At 42.7% G+C, this 19,947-nt stretch overlaps 1 protein-coding gene across 3 annotated transcripts; it reads left to right on the plus strand.

Annotated features, from left to right (window-relative positions):
- The first annotated feature begins 4,706 nt into the window (after positions 1-4,706).
- On the plus strand, positions 4,707-18,406 carry NIPA2 (NIPA magnesium transporter 2). 3 transcript variants are annotated; one of them, XM_029998638.2, is made up of 8 exons: positions 4,707-4,937; positions 7,633-7,689; positions 12,501-12,561; positions 12,942-13,164; positions 14,855-14,911; positions 15,659-15,749; positions 16,379-16,539; positions 17,437-18,406. In XM_029998638.2, the coding sequence occupies exons 4-8, from the start codon at positions 13,026-13,028 to the stop codon at positions 18,072-18,074; spliced, it is 1,086 nt and encodes a 361-aa protein (XP_029854498.1). In that variant the 5' UTR covers positions 4,707-4,937; positions 7,633-7,689; positions 12,501-12,561; positions 12,942-13,025; the 3' UTR covers positions 18,075-18,406. The 3 variants fall into 3 exon arrangements, with proteins under 3 accessions (XP_029854498.1, XP_040975474.1, XP_029854499.1); XM_029998639.2 differs by lacking the exon at positions 4,707-4,937 and adding an exon at positions 5,118-5,277; XM_041119540.1 differs by lacking the exon at positions 7,633-7,689.
- The last annotated feature ends 1,541 nt before the right edge of the window (positions 18,407-19,947 follow it).

Here is a 19,947-nt window from a genome sequence, read left to right on the forward strand (position 1 = left end):
TGCTTGTTTTGTGACTCCTCTTTATCACATGGGGTGAAAAAAAAATTAGTTTCCCACACATCTAGCTGCTGTACAGCCTAATCCCAATTCATAAGCCCAAACTATTTCCCTTACCCTTTCATAAAATAGCAGCCTTGCTTTTACTGAGAGTAGCAGATTCTTTCATGGGTACAGATCAGTTGCCATGTGAAGGGCTCAGTTGTCATGTAGTGGTGTCTACCAGCAAGATGTAATCTTAATGTCTTCATTGTACTGAAGTTTGCTCACAGGTAAAATGAACGCTTCTCTGGCAGAAAGGTTTGTTGGGGCCTGAGTCACTTCAAACTGTGTCTTAAGGGTTATCATGTGCTCTGTTCATGCGTTGCTGTAAATTGGCTACTTGCTAGAGCTTTTGTTTCAAGATCTACTACTCCACAGTTGGGTGTGCATGGAGTGGCAACAGCTGTAAGGAAGCCTGTGTCACCAGTCTAATTTACTGCCACAAGAGCTTCCTGCAGGAAAAATCACTTGGAAAATCACAGTGGCTGCCCGTCTAATCCTTCATCTGAAATGCTTAGCTCCTCATATCAGGTACCGGCAAATACATGACTTTCAGGCATTCAGGTTTTTGGTTTTGGGTTGTTTTTTTTTTTATGGTGGGATTTATGATTAAGAACTTTTTCAGTCTTTGCACTTGTGTTTTAGGGGATGTACCAGTATTACTGCTGGTCAAAATTGAAAGTTATTTTAAACAAGGAGATTAGCTCCTCTCCAATATAAAGTGTTGTATGCAGTGGAAGAGATTGGCATGGATTCTTTACTGGGTATGTCATTGCAATTTTATTTTTAAATGTGTTGATGATATTAATGCAATGTACAAAGATAGACCAGAAAACTAGAGAAGCTTTCCCTTCTACATGCAGCATCTCTGATTTTTAAGTAAATAGGATAAGGAGTGTGTATTTTGAGAACACATTTTTAGCAGGAACATTCAACTCTCTATTCTGTTCTTGTGCATCTCTGGAGTTAGGCCTCTCAGGCAGCACTGTGGTAAAGGCAAGCATGGCATTTATGCCACTGTTACTGTTGAAAGTCTGGGACGTAACCAATCCTGAGCATACGTATCTGACCAACACAGGTCGTATGGGAAGAGTGTTAAAGTCCAAAACCTGATGGTACCAAAAGAAAAAAAAGTCCCACTGATTTTTCTGAGGTTTGTTCTAAGAGCGGAGTCCCTTAAGTTCCTTGTATGTGGCAGTGCAACTGTTGTAAGAGTAGACTCGCAGACACAGCAACTTTGTTCTGCTCAGTTGTCTTCATGAAATGCAGCAGGGACGTGGCCACCAGAGACCCTGTTACAGCTGCCCGATTCCCTAATCAATTTTCTGCCAGGTACGGACCTCACTGGATTCACCACCCTGGTGGGATGCTTTAAAACTCTGCCAGCTGACACTGTTCTGCCTAGGGACTGTGTAGCAGAGAGCAGCCCTGGGCAGCTGGCACATGGTGGCCTTCATCGCAACCCCTTCATTGTGTGTACACAGCTGGAAATTGCTGCACAAGAGTCAGTCAGTATGCAACACAAGCTAGACTACCTGCTAACCCGGTCATGTTTCCTGAGGTTGTATGGGTGGTATTTTTGCTCTTTTTCCTTTTAAACCTTATGAGATGTTTATACACATAGTAGATAATAAGCCCTGAAAAAGCCTGTCTAGCCTTGCAAAAGTACCTGCACGGGCTGACCTCTCTTGTGAAATTCATTGAGCACAAAGGTGGCTTGCGCTGCTGAGTTACCCTGCGAGAATGGGTTAGGTTAGGCAGGTTACCACCGTTCTGGTATTTGGAGTTCTTTCCAGATACTCGGCAAACATGCCTGAAATGCCACGCTGTTGTAAATTATTCAGAGATGCTTTGAGTATTTTCTGTTACTGGGCACAACCCCTGGTTTTGAAGTAAAGATTTGATGATTTGTGCTGAATTGAGAGCACGTAAAAAAATTTGTATTGTGTGTGAACAGATGACAGTATGTTAAGCAGAACTAGCAGTTGAAGAAATGTGAGGAAGAGGATTAACAGATAATGACTGAAGTCCCACAAAGAGTCTGTAGTGCTTAAAGGAGTCCAGTTAATATTTTCAAGTATTTATTCCCTTCACTATTGTTTTAGGTTGGTTGAGAGGTGGTTTTGAAGGGAGGAGAGTGGAAGGAGAACACTAAATTCACTTGCTTCAGACATTGTTACCATTTAACTCAGGAATATGTATGTGAGTTTCCAGCATTTGGCACATTAATTTCTTTAGCTCCTTTAAACTTGGATGTCGGTACTTGGATGCTTCTGTTTGTACTGTGCCAGTTTAGGTGGTGCAGCTGTTAAATCTTTTTTAATCCATTTGAGGAACCCTTTTCAGCAGCTTTTGAGCTTTTTCAAAGACTTCACAGTTTTGGTATCTTGTAAAACATAGAAAAGCCAGCCTCCTACTGTGTAATTATGTAGGTAATAACTGCATATTGCTTAGTGGGTTTTATATATTAAAAATATATTTTTATACACACACACATATATATATATAAAACTACTTCACAAGTGCTAAGTTCATGTCATGAATACTAGACTAGTTTTAAATTGGGGAACGGAATGTTGCCCTAGAGAATAAAATAGGCCCAAAATTTATCCATTTGCTTTGAGTGGTGTGGAAATTTTATTTTTCTGACAAAGTGAGGGACCATTTTTAATGAGAAAGAACACAGCAGGTAACACGATGAGGAATAGCTTTGTTAGGGGTATCTGTTATGACCTTGTGTGGCAGGGTTTTTTGTAGTGTGTGAGGGGCCGCTTTCTGTGAGAAGCAGCTAGAAGCTTCCCTGGCTCCAAGTTGGACCCACCTCTGGCCAAGGCCGAGCCCATCAGTGATGGTGGTAACACCTACGGGAGAACAGATTTAAGAGGGGAAACCTGCAGTGAGTAGGGGGATTGGGATGTGAGAGGAACCCCTCTGCGGGTACCGAGGTCAGTGAAGGAGGAGGGGGAGGAGATGCTCCAGGCGCCGGAGCAGAGATTCCCCTGCAGCCCGTGGGGAAGACCATGGTGAGGCAGGCTGTCCCCCTGCAGCGCAGGGAGGTCCACGGTGGAGCAGATCTCCACCTGCAGCCCGGGGAGGACCCCACGCCGGAGCAGGTGGGTTCCCGAAGCAGGCTGTGACCCCGTGGGAAGGACCCGCGCTGGAGCAGGCTCCTGGCAGGTCCTGTGGATCTGTGGAGAGAGGAGCCCACGCTGGAGCAGGTTTGCTGCAGGACTTGTGACCCCGCGGGGGACCCATGCTGGAGCAGTCTGGGCCTGAAGGACTGCAGCCCATGGGAGGGACCCACGTTGGAGCAGGGCCCGAGTGCGGAGTCCTCCTCCCCTGAGGAGGAAGGAGCGGCAGAGACAAGGTGTGGCGAGCTGACCCCAACCCCCATTGCTGGGGGGAGGAGGGAGAGAGAACCGGGAGTGGGGTTGAGCCGGGCAGGAGGGAGGGCTGGGGGAAGGAGTTCTAAGGTTTGGGTTTGCTTCCTAATATGCTTGTTTTGATTTGATTGGTAGTAAGTTAAATTGATTTTGTTTCTTCCCCAAGCTGAGCCTGTCTTTTGCCCATGACCCTAAGTGGTGAGTGATCACTCCCTATCCTTGTCTCGACCCACGAGCCTTTCTTTATATTTTCTCCTCATCCCACCATGGCCAGGGCAGGAGGAGTGAGCGAGTGAGTGGCTGCGTGGTGCTTTGTTACCGGCTGGGCTGAAACCACGACAGTGTCCTGTGAGGGAAAACCGAGATTGCTTTTCCGGTTTTGTTTCTGAGTTTAGGAAAAACGAAGCAGCTGCTTGTGCAGACTACGGTCACGTCAACACAAATCCTGAGGCAAGAAGGCTGAAGAAGCAGGAACCGTTGTCGCTAAGGGACGTGACAAAACAGTCTTGTCCTATTTGAAGCGGCAGAGTTGCGCCTTCCACGTGGAGCTATCGCGCCTATTTTGGCAGCGCTGGGTTTCCTAGGCCTGCTGTCACCGGGCAGCTGCCCGAGGCCTGCTGAAGTCGTTCTGAAGAGCCCTCCGCCTCTGAAGCTTGTCACGATTGTTCCAAAGACTGTTCGCCGTAAGCTCAGGTGGAATCCTTGTCGAACCGTGTATGTCAACTCTACTTCACGTGAGATAAAGCATTTTTGGTTGCAAAGCACGCAGGAGGAGCGCGGGATTACCTGACGAAGCGTGCCGTTTGCCCAGCCCCGCAGAGCGTCCCTTTCCCCTGCTGCGGCCGGTTGGCGAGGCGAAGTATTTCTCTCCTGTGAGACCGTAAGAGCTCGGTCACGCGGGTTTTGGCGGGAGCGCCTGGGGCAAGACGCAGGGATCGACTGGGCGCTGCTGCGGGGCGGGGGGGGGGGGGCGGGAAGAGCGCCCGCCGCCCGTTACCGGCCGTTTGAGAAGCCGCAGCTGGCGCTGGGTGCGGCGGAGCCGTTTCCACGACGAGCGTGTCCCCGCCCTCACCCGGCACCGGGCGGGCGGCGGCGCCCCGGCGGGCCGCTGGGGGGCGCTGCGGGCGGGCGGCTGCCGGCGGCGGGGAGTGGCCCCGGGGTAGTGGGAGGGGCTACGGGGGGGGCACGTGAGCCGAGGCGGGCGGGGCGCCCCGGCTTCCCCCTCCCCCACCGCTGCCTCGCTGTGGGCCGGGCCGCGCCCCGCCCCGCCCCTTCCGGCGGGCGCTGCCGGAATCGGCGGGGAGGGGGCGGCCGGGCCCGGGACGCCTCCCGCCGCCGTTGCCCGCCGCGCCTGGCTGCCGGTCCTCCCCCCCCCTCCCCGTCCCCTCATGGCGGTGGAGCGCGCGGGCACCGGCCCCTCTCACCGCCCGCTCCGGCCTCCCCCGCCCCCGTCTCCTCCTCTTTGTCCGCGCGCGGGGCCGCTCCCGGCGGGGGTGTGAGGGGCGGTGACCGCAGGTAACCGGGAAGAGGCGGGCGGGCCCCGCCGGGGGGGGGGGGGTGTCTCGGCTGAGGGGCGGCGGCCGGGGGCGCTGGGGCCGGGCGGCGCTCTGCGGGCGTGAGGCGCGGCCGCGGCCCGCCCGGCCGGAGCGAGGGCCCCGCCGCCGGGAGGGGCCCTGCCCGCGCCTCAGGGCTCCGGCTCGGCCCCGCCGCCCGCGGGGCCCCGGCTGTTCCGGCTCCTGCCTGCCTGCCTGCCTTCCCGATGCCGCCTCGGGAGCGCCGGTGCCCGGGTGCCCTTCTCCGCGCTTCGGCTCCCGCCCCCTGAGCCGCGCAAGGTGCTCGGCGTTGGGCGCTGCGGGTGAGGAACGAGCAGGCCGGGGCGAACCGGGCTTCCTCCGGGCGGGTGGCGGCGGCTGCGTGGCCGTGGCGGCGGCTCCGGGCGTTGAAGGTGGCTGCGGAGGGCCGGGGAGACCTTCGCCGTGTTGGTTTCCCCGTCGTGGGAAGCTTGCTGTGGTTCGGGCTCGGGAGGCCGAGGTTAAAAACAAAAAAAAAAAACACAAAAAAACCAAAAAACTGGGTGTTTGTTAGGTTCCCTAACTGGACAGAACTGGCAAGTTACAGCGTGCTAGTTCCACCGGAGCTGTTGTGCTTCTTAATGGAGCGTGCGCTGCTGTTCATCAGGGAGCTAAACCAGTTTGGCTCAGGGTTGAGTTCAGCCGAGTTTGAGGGTTGCGCAGCTCGGTTCCAGATCTGTTTCCGCGGAAGGTCAGAGCCCTGGCAAGCCCTTTAGCTTGAGGTGGAAAAAAATAATTTCAATTTTGCATTGTAGTTCAGAATGATGATTTGTGTTCATGCTCGTGCTGTGGAGATACAGGCTGGGTCTGACTCTTTAGTCCCTGATTCTTTTTCTGAGCTTTTCTTTTTCAACCAGTCAACTTTCTCTGTTTTCCATCAATATCTTTAACGTTATTTTTAATTAAAACATAATAAACGTAGGTCATCATGGCTATTTCTGAATGCTTTTGATGTGCCTCGTTGTATACAGTTAGGGGTTTTTCCCCTGAAGAGTAAGAAGTTCGTTGATAGGAAATTATTGCGTAAGTTTTCATCAGTATGGTTGTATTTAGAATTCAGTGTCGCACCAGTTCTGCTTTCGTTAGTTATTAATTCTCAGGATAAAATCCCAGCAAATAGAAAGCAGTTTATAAGAGATTATCAGTGATGCCAAAGGAAAAACAGTGACTAATGTCTGGATTTGACTTTTAACGTATTGAGTGATCTTAAATTTGAAACTGCCCATCTTAAATACTAAAGGTAGAACTTAAGTGAACCTGTGCTGGTGACTCATCCTACTGAGAGCAGAACTAGTGTACTAGGTACAGCAAAGATGAAGCAAGTCATATCATCTACTCTTATCTTGAGTCTATTTTGATAGACTTGTACAAAACACAGTCAATGCAGTATCAGCTATAAAGCACTGTCTGTACTTTGCATGTAGTTAATGAATAGCACTCTCTTTTAGTGAAGATACTTTTTAATGTGAAAATGCTTTAATTGAAGGTCATTCTTTTTATAGAAAAGACTAACTACAAATAGCAAATAAGATGTACAAAAATTTTTAGTGTGGCATTTTTCTTGTTTTCGCCCAGTTTCTTAAAATGGAATACTTGTTGCTTTTGCTTTATTAATAGAAATCTGCTAGGAAGGATAAGTTTCCCCACAGTTTAACTAAAACTTTTAAAATAGGCAACTGTAGAACTGTTAACGTACGTTTTGCTTTCCGAGTACTTGTGCTAGTGCCTCTAACATTATATATATGCATATATGTAACATTATAAACAAATACTTGTTTTCCTTGCCTATGTAATATGTAAATAATTATATGTGTAAGTTTGCCAACTCATTTAACTTTGACAAAGCTGGAAAACTATATCTGTATTGGGGCAGACTTACAGTGCAAAATTGAAGGTACTCTTTCCTAAATCATGTATACAGAATCTTTAGGTACTGTATGCGTGCATCTTGGCCTTTTAAAGATCCGTGTGAGTAAGTTTCGAACCAGCAGCTCTTTTATCTTAATACTATGTTCTATCTGTCCTTTCAGTGTTCTCTCTGTACCAGTGTTTGAAAGATATGTTCATGAGTGGACAGAACATAAGTGAGGAAGAAGACTTGTATTAAAGAGATAGCTATGTCTTGGAGATTTTAGTAATCTTACTGAGAATACTTCTGTGTTCATATTCCCTGCTGCCCTGGAGTTCTGTACATAAACATCCTCTAAAAACTCACTGTACCAAAGCCAATAATTAAAACTTTACATTAGTTTTTGTAATAAAAGTGCCTTAGCACTTAAGTTACAGAACAAAACCGAAAGGACTTGGATAGTATTTCAGTTCAACTTTAGCATGTTACCTTCGAAAGAATAGTTTAGATGGCAAGTTAGTTTCTTTGATAAGTGAAACGCAGAGGGATGAAATAACTCTAACACTTCAGGTGAGACATACCTAAAGAAGATCAAATTTAAAATCACAGTACTTTGTTATTCAAGTGTTTTCAGAACAAAACTCCTCTCCCTTTTTAAAGCATAGATGAGACATTGTACGGTCTTATGTGTCATGCATGAAAATGAGATTAACTTGAAATGATGGACATAGGGTTTTTTTAGCTGAATTCTTAAAATGCTAATTAATATTATTTTGAACTTTTATTTTAGAAACCTAACATTGAAATATTTAAGAAGTGAATGCCTCTGGATTTTGGAACAAAATTGGTATGTATAATGAGCCTTTGAAAGGCTCATCACTGAACGTTTGCATTTTTGTTGTTAGGGAGTGTTTCTGCTTCCTGTGGTTTTATGCCCGTGGAAAGGAAGAAGGGAACACATAATAGTCAGTGTGACACATAATAGTCGATGTGTGTTTGTTAAAAGCAACTTGTTGTTTCAACCCCTTTTTCTTCCATGAAAAGCTTTATGGCTAGGAGGGCATTAAATAGGTGCTATTTCAACCTTAGAAACATAAAACTTCTCATGGAGCTCTTGTAAGTAAGCAGAATTGAAAATAAAATACCACAGAACAGTTCAAAAGATGCTGAATGGCTGTACCTGGAGTAACTATTACTAATGTCTTGTCAAAACAGACCTTTGTTTAAAAATCTTTCCGTGTGAATCATGTCTGAATCTTGCACTGTTTAGTATTAGTGATCTGGCTGACAGGACAAAGAAATAATGGCATTGAGCACGGAAGGGTCGCCACTGTGTAAATGCAGATGAATATTTTCAGGAAACATTTCTGAAAAAAAGAGATGCTTTTTATAGGAGTAAATGAAAGTTATTACACCCAGGCAGGAATAAATTACTATACAAAGGCAGTTTAGAGAACAGTAGTTCTATAGAAAAGAATTTAAGAGGTTATACTAATAGAGAAGTTGAGGAGTCAACAGTAGATGCCTGCTCAGGAAGGGCTAAGAAAACCACCTGTTTGGGGTTGTATGAAAGAAAGTATAGTCTTCCACAGTGTTGCAGAAGTAATAATTCAGCTAAAGTACTGTATGCAGCTTCAGGAGCTTCATAAAAAAACCTGTGGACTATTGGGGAAAGGGCCCAGAGGGTGGCACAGCAGGAGGTACCAAGCACCTAACTTGCAGGGTAATGTTAAGATGTGGGTGCCAAGATAAAGGGATTTGTATCTTTTCCAATTCCAGAGTGTACAAACATGATGGGCTTTGGTAGTCAAAGTGAAGATCTAGATGAAGATCATTAGATAATGAGAGTTCCTAACAGCATCAAAGCACGGCTGCGGTGTTTGTGAGGTTTCCTTCGTAACTATTTCCCGGGAGAAGCTTGGCTGAATTATCTGTGATGAGGAGCAGCAGTGAATGATGCTATACATGGCAAAGGGTTGAAGTAAACGGCCTGTTAAGGTCCTTTTTAGTTTAGTGACATCTTTTTCACAGTTAAGAAGATCAGGTTTTAGATGAGAAAATTGTGAATTCTAGCATTTAAATATTTTAACATGTATTTAGATTACTTCTAGGAAAAAAGATTGTCTACTGAACTCTTGAGGGCTGATGGCAAACACCACGTTTACTTTTACTGACTATAATTATTGCTTCCATACAATGTACAACTTGGGAAGTGGTGATAATTTTCTTTGGCTGATAACTCCCTCATACTTATGCTTATCTGCTTTTAAATGTAAAATATTATTTCATCTCATGATACCACTTTTAGTGTTTCTGAATATTTAGATAGCTTATTTGTTACAATAAATACATAACATCTTTTGAGTGCTGTGTGTATGCTGCTTTGGGGAGAAAAGGACTTTTGAGCAAAGAGACAAAGAAGTGTTTCCTTGTGTTTTAGACCAGAGAGTCTGTATCTTGTCAGCATTTGATATTTCTTGGTTACCATCTTAAAAATAAGCATACAAACTTTGAGGCTAATCTGGCCTTGATTATGTCCTGCAGTTTTTGTTTTGGTTTTTTTTTTTTTTCAGAAAGCTTTTTCTCCACCTCTCCCTGTCTGATAACCTTCAAACTCAGTATATGTTCCCTGTGTTGTCTGTCATTGCACTGTTGCACGCTGAGAGTTATGATACTAGAAGATCGACAGGCAGTTCATAAATGTGTGGTTCTTAGAGGCATTGTAAATGTTGTAGCTTCTGTGGATAGGAAGGTCTCATCCCCTCATTACATCTCAGAAATCAGAGCAGCAAACTAGTATTCCTCCATGAAACTGCTAGTCTTGGATAGTTGAAATGATCTCTGTGTTAAAATCAGCTGTGAACTTGATTAAAGAACCTTTGTAGAGCTACACCAAATACAACTAACACCACTGCCAGCTTTAACTCCTACATTTACTGGCTTCTCTCCTGTTTATAACTTAGTAGTGGCCCTGGCTGCTGGAATGGGACAGCTTTGGCATGTCCCAAAGCTGAAACAGGAGAGGAGTATTTATTCCAGAAACTGCTCATTTCATGGCATTTTCTTATTTCCAATGATAATGATTTTTCTTGATGATATTTATGAGGACACAGTAGTTCTTCTTCTTTTACTAAGTCTTTACTACTGATCTCCTGAGTGTAGAACTTCATGTGGCTGCTATTGCTTTGACTTTGCAGCTATATATGTCAGTTCTACACATGCGAATTATATCTGCGCTGTATGCAAAGTGAACCAAATCTCTTCAGAAGGAAGTTGGGTTCACCTTGACTGTGTGGCAGAAATGGTCAGCGCATGTAGACATCTGTATAAACCTTAGATGGAAGTATGGCAGTCCAGCCCAAGCAGAAATGTGACTGACCATGTCTGTGAGGACAAATAAACTTGGCAAAAAGAGCTAGCAGTAATATATGTGAAGAAGTGGTTAAGATTTGAGTCGTTTACAAGACTAACAGCAGTTGACAGGGAATCAAAAACTCTTTAATGTATTTGGGACATGGGGGAGAGTAGAGCTACTAGTTTTGAAGTGTGGCATCCTTAGGGTGTTTTAAGTCTAAGTTCAGAAAATTACCTGTTAGCTCGCAAGTTTTCCTCATTCTTCTGCAATCAAATTCTTCCTCTACTCCAAAGAAAAGCAGCCAGTGCTTCTTCCCTTGTCTCTGAAATGCAATGGGTGGAAGATGTCAGGATGGGACTAACTGATGCTCTTTACCTCTGTCAGAAATGTTTTCCTGTAGATGAAGCTATGCAAGCCAGGGAGAGAAGAAAAAAGTGGTTTTGCCAGTATGGTGAGTTCTGTTTTAGTAAAAAGCTACACTAGTAAAAATATTCCCATTAGTAATATAACTAGCGTAGCAATTGTTGAAGACACTGGCAGAGCAGAAAAGCTCAGCAACAGAAGCTCCCCTCCCCCAGGTGATGCTATACCAGTATCGCATTTTGCACCAGCTGGAGCTAGCAGAACACTCTTAACTTGATTACCTGAACAGCATGACTTATTACTGCTAGAAAAGGCAGTAGAGAGAACAGTCGCAAAAGTCTCTTAATGTCTTTTCCTTGCATTGAAAAATGCCTTTATTCTTCAGGGGACTGAAAGTCTTGCTTTGAATTCAAAACCAGAGAAATATTTGATGCAGTTAGTGAGATGGCTTGTTCTGGTCTGTCTCCTGCACTAATGATTTGTCTTTTTTGGTTTTGCTTGATAGGTGATTTTGTATCATGCAAGAATCTACTTAAGTTTATTTTTAAAAGTTGCTCAAAAATGAAAGCAGAGCCTTGCAGTTCATTTACTTAAATTTTTTCTACAAAATAAGATACTAAAAATTACTATGCAAGGATTAAGGGAAGAGGATTTGAGAATTTTGAACTGTGGATCCTGCAGCATTTTGAATAGTGCCATGCTGAGTGCTTATTAAATGGGACTGTGTTCCTATACTTTTTCACAGCCTAACTGGATGCAAGTACGAGGATCTGTGTTCAGTTTTAATGTTAACCTACCTGTAGCTCTCTGCTAGGTTTTTCCTAGGGGTGTAGCAAATTAATCAAAGTCGGAAGCCAGAACGTACAGGGAAAGGTAGTTTTGGAAGAAAATGGGTTTTGAAGAAACAGGTGCAGGAATCGGAACTGTGAACTGGCATGGCAGATAAAATCATATTCTGATCTCGTCCTGGACTCCCTGTGGGTGCGTCCATCTCTGCCTGGGCATAAAAGAGGGCGCTTGATGCTGCAGTGCCTTGACACCAGAATTGTACTCCTGCTTGAGGAAGCTGCTGCTGTATCTCAACATTAAAGCTATGGAATTCAGATTCCAGTAAGCACTGAAATGGAGACATTTTATTCCATCCTCTTCTTTCCCCCTTTTCACTTTTAAATCAAAAGCTTGTTAATGCAACTTACATCATATGCCATGCTTCTGAATATCTGGAAAATAACTGCTTAGGGAACTAAATGCTAGTCTTGGCACACCTGTGATTGGTGTTCCCAGGAAAGAAAAATTGTTTTATCTATGGCCGTTTTCTTCCTTTAGAGCAGTTCTCTGTGCTGTCATAATTATCAGTTGTCATAATTATCAGTTGTCTTGAAATCAAAGCCTAAAAATAGTTTTCATTTCCCTTCATACTACAGAGAGGTTTAATCACCCTGAAAGTACTTTGAGCTTTTTTTCTCCAGTTTAAAAGTTATTTATAGAGATATCTTAAATTCAAAATCTTGTGTGTTAGATGGAACCCAGGATATCCTCATTGCAGCTTGTAACAGGAGAAAAGATTCACTGAAATAAATATTCTTGTTAAGCTGGAGGTTGAATATGTAAAATCTTGACTTCTAGCCTAAAAATCGCCATCTTCTGCTAAGCTGTTGTTGAAGGTCTTACCTAACTAAATTTGGAGTCTTAGCAGGCTAGGTGAAAGCTTTTAAACTGTACACTCTTAATAGTTATTGTAGCTAAGCTGAAAAGATTCTTCGTACAGGTATGGGAAACTCTTTGTAAAATATATCAACAAATAGATGCCTTGCTTCTTGTTCCAGATTTCCCTGGTTGTTAGAGGATAAGTGCATGTGCATACATCTCAAGTTTGTTTGTGTTCAGGAAATTACTATATGATTAAACACCCATTCTAATCTTCTCTTTCATTTTTCTAGTGAGTTCATATGGAAGAAATGCTGTGGCTGTTCTCAAACTCTCTTACAAACTGATTTCAATGTAAGTAATTGTTTGATCAGTATCATCAATTACATGATGTGCCAGACATAGATCGGTGTACTTAATGAAAAGCAAAATAAATCACACATCTTTAAGTTTTCCTTAACTTTTTTCAAAGAAGTTTTATTTGTTCGGATTTCAGTTTTTATATGCCAGGTCAGAAGCCCGCCCTTCTGTGTGTTCAGACTTGTTAGTCATTCATCCGTGGTTCAAGCTTACACAGGCTTCAAAATTGCCTTTTTTTTTTTTTTTTTTTTTAAAAAAAAAACCACTCACAGCAGAGACCATTCACAGGAGAACCAGTCGCTTGAGCTGTTGAGAATTTTCCTATACAGTATGTATTTCTGCCAACTTAATTCTGATGTGTTTATTTTGCTCAGGTTTCAGTGTTGCTTCATCTTGTGTTGAGTAACAGAAGTTCTGCTGTTCATTGATCAGTGTGACAGTCTTTAGTAGTTTACGAGATGAGCCAAACTCGTGGGAGATATGACTTCTGCATTGGTCTGGTGTTGGCTATGAGTTCCAGCACTTTCATCGGAGGAAGTTTCATCCTGAAAAAGAAAGGCCTTCTCCGGTTAGCTAGGAAAGGCTCCATGAGAGCAGGTAAATACATGTTTAAGAAACTTGATGGCATTTAAGTTTTGCTGTTTAACAGAAAATTACTAAACTTATGATCTTGTTTTGACTTTGTTTGTTACAGGTATATGAAACCTAAAACATACAGGTGATGTGTTTTTTCTCTGGTGTCAAGATACATCTAACTGTGTGTGATACATACTATTTAATTTGTGTGTAATGCCCTCTAGGGACACTTGCTGAACACTTCCTTTGTGTGTCAGTTAAATCTGAATTGTACCTGCAAATTGAACTTGGAACCAGCACTCTTAACTACATCTATGCTCCTGAATGAGTGAATTTAGGAGAATGTTAACTGCATTTGAGTGTCAGGAGATTGTTTTAGAAGACTAAAAATCACATGTAATGATCACATGTAACAAACAGTGTCCCCCGAGGGGTCATACTGGAACCAGTACTATTTAATATCTTCAGCAGTGACATAGACAGTGGGATCGAGTGCACCCTCAGTAAGTTTGCAGATGACACCAAGCTGAGTGGGGCGGTTGATTTGCTAGAAGGAAGGGATGTCATCCAGAGGGACCTTGACAGCTTGAGGAGCGGGCCTGTGCAAACCTCGTGGAGTTCAACAAGGCCAAGTGTAAGGTCCTGCACCTGGGTTGGGGCAATCCCAAGCACAAATACAGGCTGGAGGGCTGAAGGGATTAAGAGCAGCCCTGCGGAGAAGGACTTGGGGGATACTGGTGGATGAAAAATTGGACATGAGCTGGCAACGTGCGCTTGTAGCCCAGAAAGCCAACCATATCGTGGGCTGCATCAAAAGCAGCATGGCCAGCAGGTTGAGAGAGGTGATTCTCCCCCTGTGCTCTGCTCTGGTGAGAGCCCACCAGGAGTACTGCATCCAGCTCTGGGCTCCCTAGCACAAGAAAGAAAGAGACCTGCTTGAGCATGTCCAGAGGAGGGCCACAAAACTGATTAGAGGGATGGAACACCTCCTGTAAGGAAATGCTGACACAGTTGGGGTGGTTCAGCCTGGAGGAGGCAAGGCTCTGGGGAGACCTTGTAGCAGCCTTTCAATGCTTAGGGGAAGCTTAAAAGAAAGACGGAGAGAGACTTTTTACCAGGGCCTGTAGTGACAGGACAAGGGGCAATGGTTTTAAACTGGAAGGTAATAGATTCAGATAGGATGGTTGCAGCATCCTCAGATGATTCAGAGGGTTGAATCTGAATATTTTTAATTTGGTACCTGTCATCTCTGCTTCTAAAAGATGGTTGATCTCAAGATAAGTAATTCGTCCTCCCTGATTTGCAATGGGAAAGTGTGACTACATTTCATACGTTTTCAACCACATAAACCACACAGGATTTCCACAAAGTAGCATTCTCATAAGAACACAAAACTTGACTTTTCCTGTCATTACAATGAGTTGAAAGAACTGTTTTTCAGGGCAATGCAGATATGGTCATCAGTACCATTTCTAATACAAAAGAAATAAAATAACTAGTTTTCAAAGTAGACTATAGGAGGCATATGCATATCAGAAATTTGAAGATTGTATTTCAACCCCTCTAACTATAAAGCCTAAGTATCCAAAGATTGCCCATATTTTTAAGGGCATGGGCTGCAAAAATTATTTTGGTGATGTCATCAGTGACAGGGCTTACTGTTTGTTGATGTATGTTTTTAGTGGAGTAGCAAACATTCTTTCAATTTCAGGTCAAGGTGGTCATGCGTACCTTAAGGAGTGGCTGTGGTGGGCTGGACTTCTTTCAAGTAAGTATCAAAAATATAATCTGCTTTATATAATTTCATTAAATGACTGTGCCACAGATGGCAGCAATGGTTACAAAATGTGAGCAAGATGGGGATTCTACAGTGTATGGTAATTCTGTCTGGTGATTTGATGGGCGCAGCTCTGATGATTTTAATACAACATCTCTCACCACAAGTTCTTTCCTTTATTTTCCTCTTTGGGCAGTGGAACTAGGCAGGCTTTAGACTTCTGTATCTCTTTGCTAGCACATGTGTTCTGGTTTTTTGTCTTAGCAGAGAAGTGCTTAGATATACAAGATTATTTAGAGGGAAGCATATTTTGGGATGATGTCTATTTTCTGAACTTTGGGGTTTTTTCATTGCTTAAACTCTGGACTTATTGGCTGTGCTCAGGTAACTATGGCTTAATGTATGCATTGCCCTGTATCCTGCTATTGCGGATTTCTCCATGCAGAAGTTCATGACTCACATTGGCAGGCTGCGGAGCTATAACATAGACACCAAAATAAAACACCTTCTAATTTGGCTCAATTAATTTTAATACCTGTTGTAGTCCCCCAGCCTGTTTTTAAGATATAGTAATGGGGGGTTTGTATTCTGCTAGTACTGTTAGCTGAATGCTATAATTAGAATTTTCCATTGTTTCCTTACTGCATGTTTGTGTCTACAAGAACACTTGCACTGATTCACAGGTTTGTTGCGTAAGACAGCCTAACTCCTTTTTTTATTACTATTATTCCTCTGCAGTGGGAGCTGGCGAAGTAGCTAACTTTGCTGCCTATGCTTTTGCACCAGCTACGTTAGTGACTCCTTTAGGAGCTCTCAGTGTTCTTGTAAGGTAAGAAACACCAACAGCAGTGTGGTTTTGGAGAGAGAAGTAAAATAGTTATTTAGAAATGTGTCACTGAATTATGCTGTAATAAATGTGGTTTGTTCTTAACGATACATAAAGTGTGCTTATAAACCTCAGGAGTAACTTTTAAGTTTCTCCAAATGTGAAGCAACTATGCTCTAAAAGGGTTCTAGCAATGCATCTACACAACTTGATCTGTGAAAAGCTATCATCTTCTGCATTTCAAAAACATGTTGTATACAACATAGTATTTTAATTCCTAATTAGAGTTAAGATTTTTGTCTTTTAAAATTTTTTACAAGTGCTTAGATAGAGGTTTTGGGGAGGCAGCATAAAAAAGGGGTTCTGGGGAAAGATGCCAAATATTAACAGGTAGTCCTGTCCATAGCAAGTATCTTGAGATAGAAAAATCAACTAGGTAGCTATTTTAAGTAAATGCCTAATTAGTAGATTTACCATAACTGATTTATGGACATTAATAGTGTTCCTGCTCACCAAAAGCTGCGCACTGTGTATGCTAGTGACCTGTACAGTCAAAGCAACGTGTAAGTTGATGAGCAAATGAATGAGTTATTACTAATTCCATGTTTGCTGGTGCCTTTTTTTCTTCTTAGTGCCATTCTGTCATCCTTCTTTTTAAATGAAAAACTTAATCTACATGGAAAAATAGGGTGTTTGCTAAGTATACTGGGATCAACTGTAATGGTAATTCATGCTCCACAAGAGGAGGAAGTAGAAACTTTGAATGAAATGTCCCACAAACTAGGTGATCCAGGTAAGAAAAATGCTGTCTTTATATGTCTGCAGCCCGTCATTTCTTTATTACAGTTTCATTACTGCTGCTTTCAAGTTCCAGGAAGATAGCCCGTGTCTGCTTCATGTTGTCAGAATGAAATAGAGATTTGAATTCTGTGACATAATTCATAGGCAGCTTTGCATGATGCCAGTGAACTTGTCTGACCTTGAACAAAGTGTCTTCATGTGAACCACTGAGATGGCAGTTTAAACAAATGCAGCAGCACAGCTGAATAAACACAGCTTCTGTAAATTTTGACTGAAGTGCATCAGTCTCTAAGCCCAACTTTGAGCTATCCTTAAAATGACATAAGTACGTTGCTGTGGCAAGTGTCTGAGAAGTGTAATCCTGGAGACTAGCTCCTACGCTTACATGGAAGATGAGGCACTTGCAAATACACATCTGCAAAATACTATATATGCAAAGACATATCCCATTTGAAACACGAGGATATAGCCAGCACAGAGATTAAAAAGCTGATCTTAAGGAATGACCTGATTATTGGAAATCCGCCGATGAATGTTGCAGCCTGCCAAAACATAACTGCCCTAAACAGCATTCGGACAGAAGCCTGTATCCAGTGGCATCTGCGCCTCTGTGAGTCTGCGTGTAAGGCAATACAGCAATCTAATCCTGTAGTCATCTTGCTGATGGACTGATAAAGGTAATACAACATGCCTGAGTTTCATTCTTTGTTTTAGCTAGCTCACTCTAAAATCGTTTTAACTTTGATGTTGGAGGAGTAACGAGAAACGTCCTGAACTGTTCTGTTTAAGCTGAGCCAATTGTATTGTTAGTGTTTTCTCAGTACCTCTAATGCTTTTGGTAATGTACATAAATAACAAGGTTTTTTTTTTTTTTCCTCCCCAACCACAGGTTTTGTGGTCTTCGCAACTCTTGTTGTCATTGTGTCTTTAATACTAATATTTGTGGTGGGACCTCGCCATGGACAGACCAACATTCTTGTGTACATAACAATTTGCTCTGTAATTGGAGCATTATCAGTCTCCTGTGTAAAAGGTTTGGGCATCGCTATAAAGGAACTTTTTGCAGGAAAACCAGTGCTGAAACATCCCTTGTCTTGGATTCTGCTGCTAAGCCTTATTGTCTGTGTGAGCACACAGATCAACTATTTAAACAGGGCTCTGGATATATTCAACACTTCGATAGTGACTCCAATATATTATGTAATATTTACAACATCTGTTTTAACTTGTTCTGCCATCCTTTTCAAGGAATGGCAACACATGGAGGCTGATGACATTATTGGCACCTTCAGTGGCTTCCTGACTATTATTGTGGGGATCTTTTTATTGCATGCCTTCAAAGATGTTAATTTCACCCTAGCAAATCTGCCCCTTTCTTTGCGCAAAGATGATAGAGCAGCAAATGGTACTTTGCTGAGCACTTATGACTGCTTTAATCATGACGAAGAAAGTTCTGCCTGCTTAGGTGAAATACAATCCACTGAGAGTCTCTCAGCCAGGAGAAATGGAAGTCTGTCAGCCTTCTGAAAATATCTGTATGTTACTTAAGAAAAGAACAATTCTGTAACTCTGGATTTTTTTTTTCTGCTGTGAAGTGTCTGAGCTTGTCTGGAAAATCATGTACTTTTTAACAGTATGTGTAGACAATCGTTAATTTTTAAGTTCAATTAGTTTGGATAAAGAACACTGAAGGGGTTTTTATTTGCCTTATTTTTACTTTAAAAAATACTAAAATGACCTCAGACCACAGTTGGTTTTGTTGCTTAAGTTATGTGTAAATACTTTCATTACATTCTTCTGTTTTAAGATGTATTGCACTAATGACAATTTTATCAAAAATAAATGGCTTTATTTCTGCATTGGTGGTAAAAAGATAGCAGTGAACCTGGATCCTTTGTACTTGTGCCCTGAGTGACTGTAAACATACTAAAACAGGAGCTGCAGTAACGACTCTTGTCCCAGTTTGTAAAAGAGGAAAGGGAAAGCTACAACCAAGCAAGACTAATCCTTTGAAAATACTGCTTAACTAAAGCTGTATGCTAAACTTGCAGGAGTTGCATCAAAAAAACCCTCAACCTAACCCAATCAGAGTAACTGGCTGGCAGCAGCAACAAGGCAGGAGCTTCTGCTCTGCTTGGATAGGTGAGGCTGTAGCTCCTGCCACATCAGTCTGTGCAGGAAGAAGAGGTCAGGTTCCGTTTGCTGCAGCACACTGCCCTGGCTAGCTCTGTAGAGCTGCTCCATGGTTTTGGTATTACAGCTAGAACTCACAGAATTGCCATTTTGTTTGCAGTAACACAGCCACTGGCTGTGACACGCAAGTTTTTAAAAAAGGGCCAAAAAATTGGAGCATAACATCATCGCTTAAAAAAGGGGTGAGGCAGGTAGGTGGCAATTTAAACTTGCAAAGGCAGAAAATAAAAATCAGTGATACAGTTTTTATAAGAACATTTCTACCATAGATGTGAAGGTTAGAAATTATTTGGGACAGAGACAACTAGTTACTGCTCTAAGTTGCCAGTTTTAGTGCTGACTGTTTTAAGAGTGTAATTTATTAGTAAGACAAAAAAAACCAGTTCCCTGTGAAACCTGTGAAACTAACTCTGCTGCCTTCCTTTGGTATATGTCATAATTGCGGGGAGGGGGGAAGGAGTCCAGCAAGAAAAAGGTTCTTTAAATTCTAGTTGAAGAATGGGATTTGAACTTCTACCTAATTTTAAGGGACATCACGTCAGCAGCACCCAGACACGTCGCTCTAAGGCTTACGCAACAAAGCACAGTAACAGGGAGCAGCACGGAAGTCAAACTGCCAAGGAGTCACTGAACTCTGGGTTGCCACTTGTAGTACTAAAGCACCAGCCTATCCGAAGAGCAGGTTATAATTTCATACAGTGGAGTCTGTTACTTTATGTTGTGAGGCACTTTAGCTTCCACACCCACTGTTTTTGATGAGAAAATAATTAAAAATTAAGAAGTTACACCTTTTTTGTACCTTGCTGCATTTTTCCTTTTAGGTAGGAGAAGCAGTTACACCAGGTGAAGAGGTTTTAGCTCCCATCAAGTCTAATAATGCTGTTGGAAAAAAAAAGTAACCTACCTTTGAAAAACAGGAAACAAACATCTCGTAGGACTAATGTCTGAATTCTCTTAAATGCTTATGAAACGGAAAAAAATGATCATAAAATAATTATTAATGCTAGTAGTTTTAAGATGTTAGAGACCAATTCTCTTACTGCTGAAAGTTAACTGGTAAGAACTAGAACTTACTTTACTCACCTCATGATCAGTTATTTTTAAATAGTTAAACAAAAAATCAGGCTTTATTAATTAACCATTTCTGTACCACAGTGCCAAGCCAAAGCCTCAGGTGTGTGAGACTTGATCCCTAAACCAATGATTA

The sequence above is a fragment of the Aquila chrysaetos genome, chromosome 23 (genome assembly GCF_900496995.4).
Source record: "Aquila chrysaetos chrysaetos chromosome 23, bAquChr1.4, whole genome shotgun sequence".
NCBI lineage: Eukaryota > Metazoa > Chordata > Aves > Accipitriformes > Accipitridae > Aquila > Aquila chrysaetos.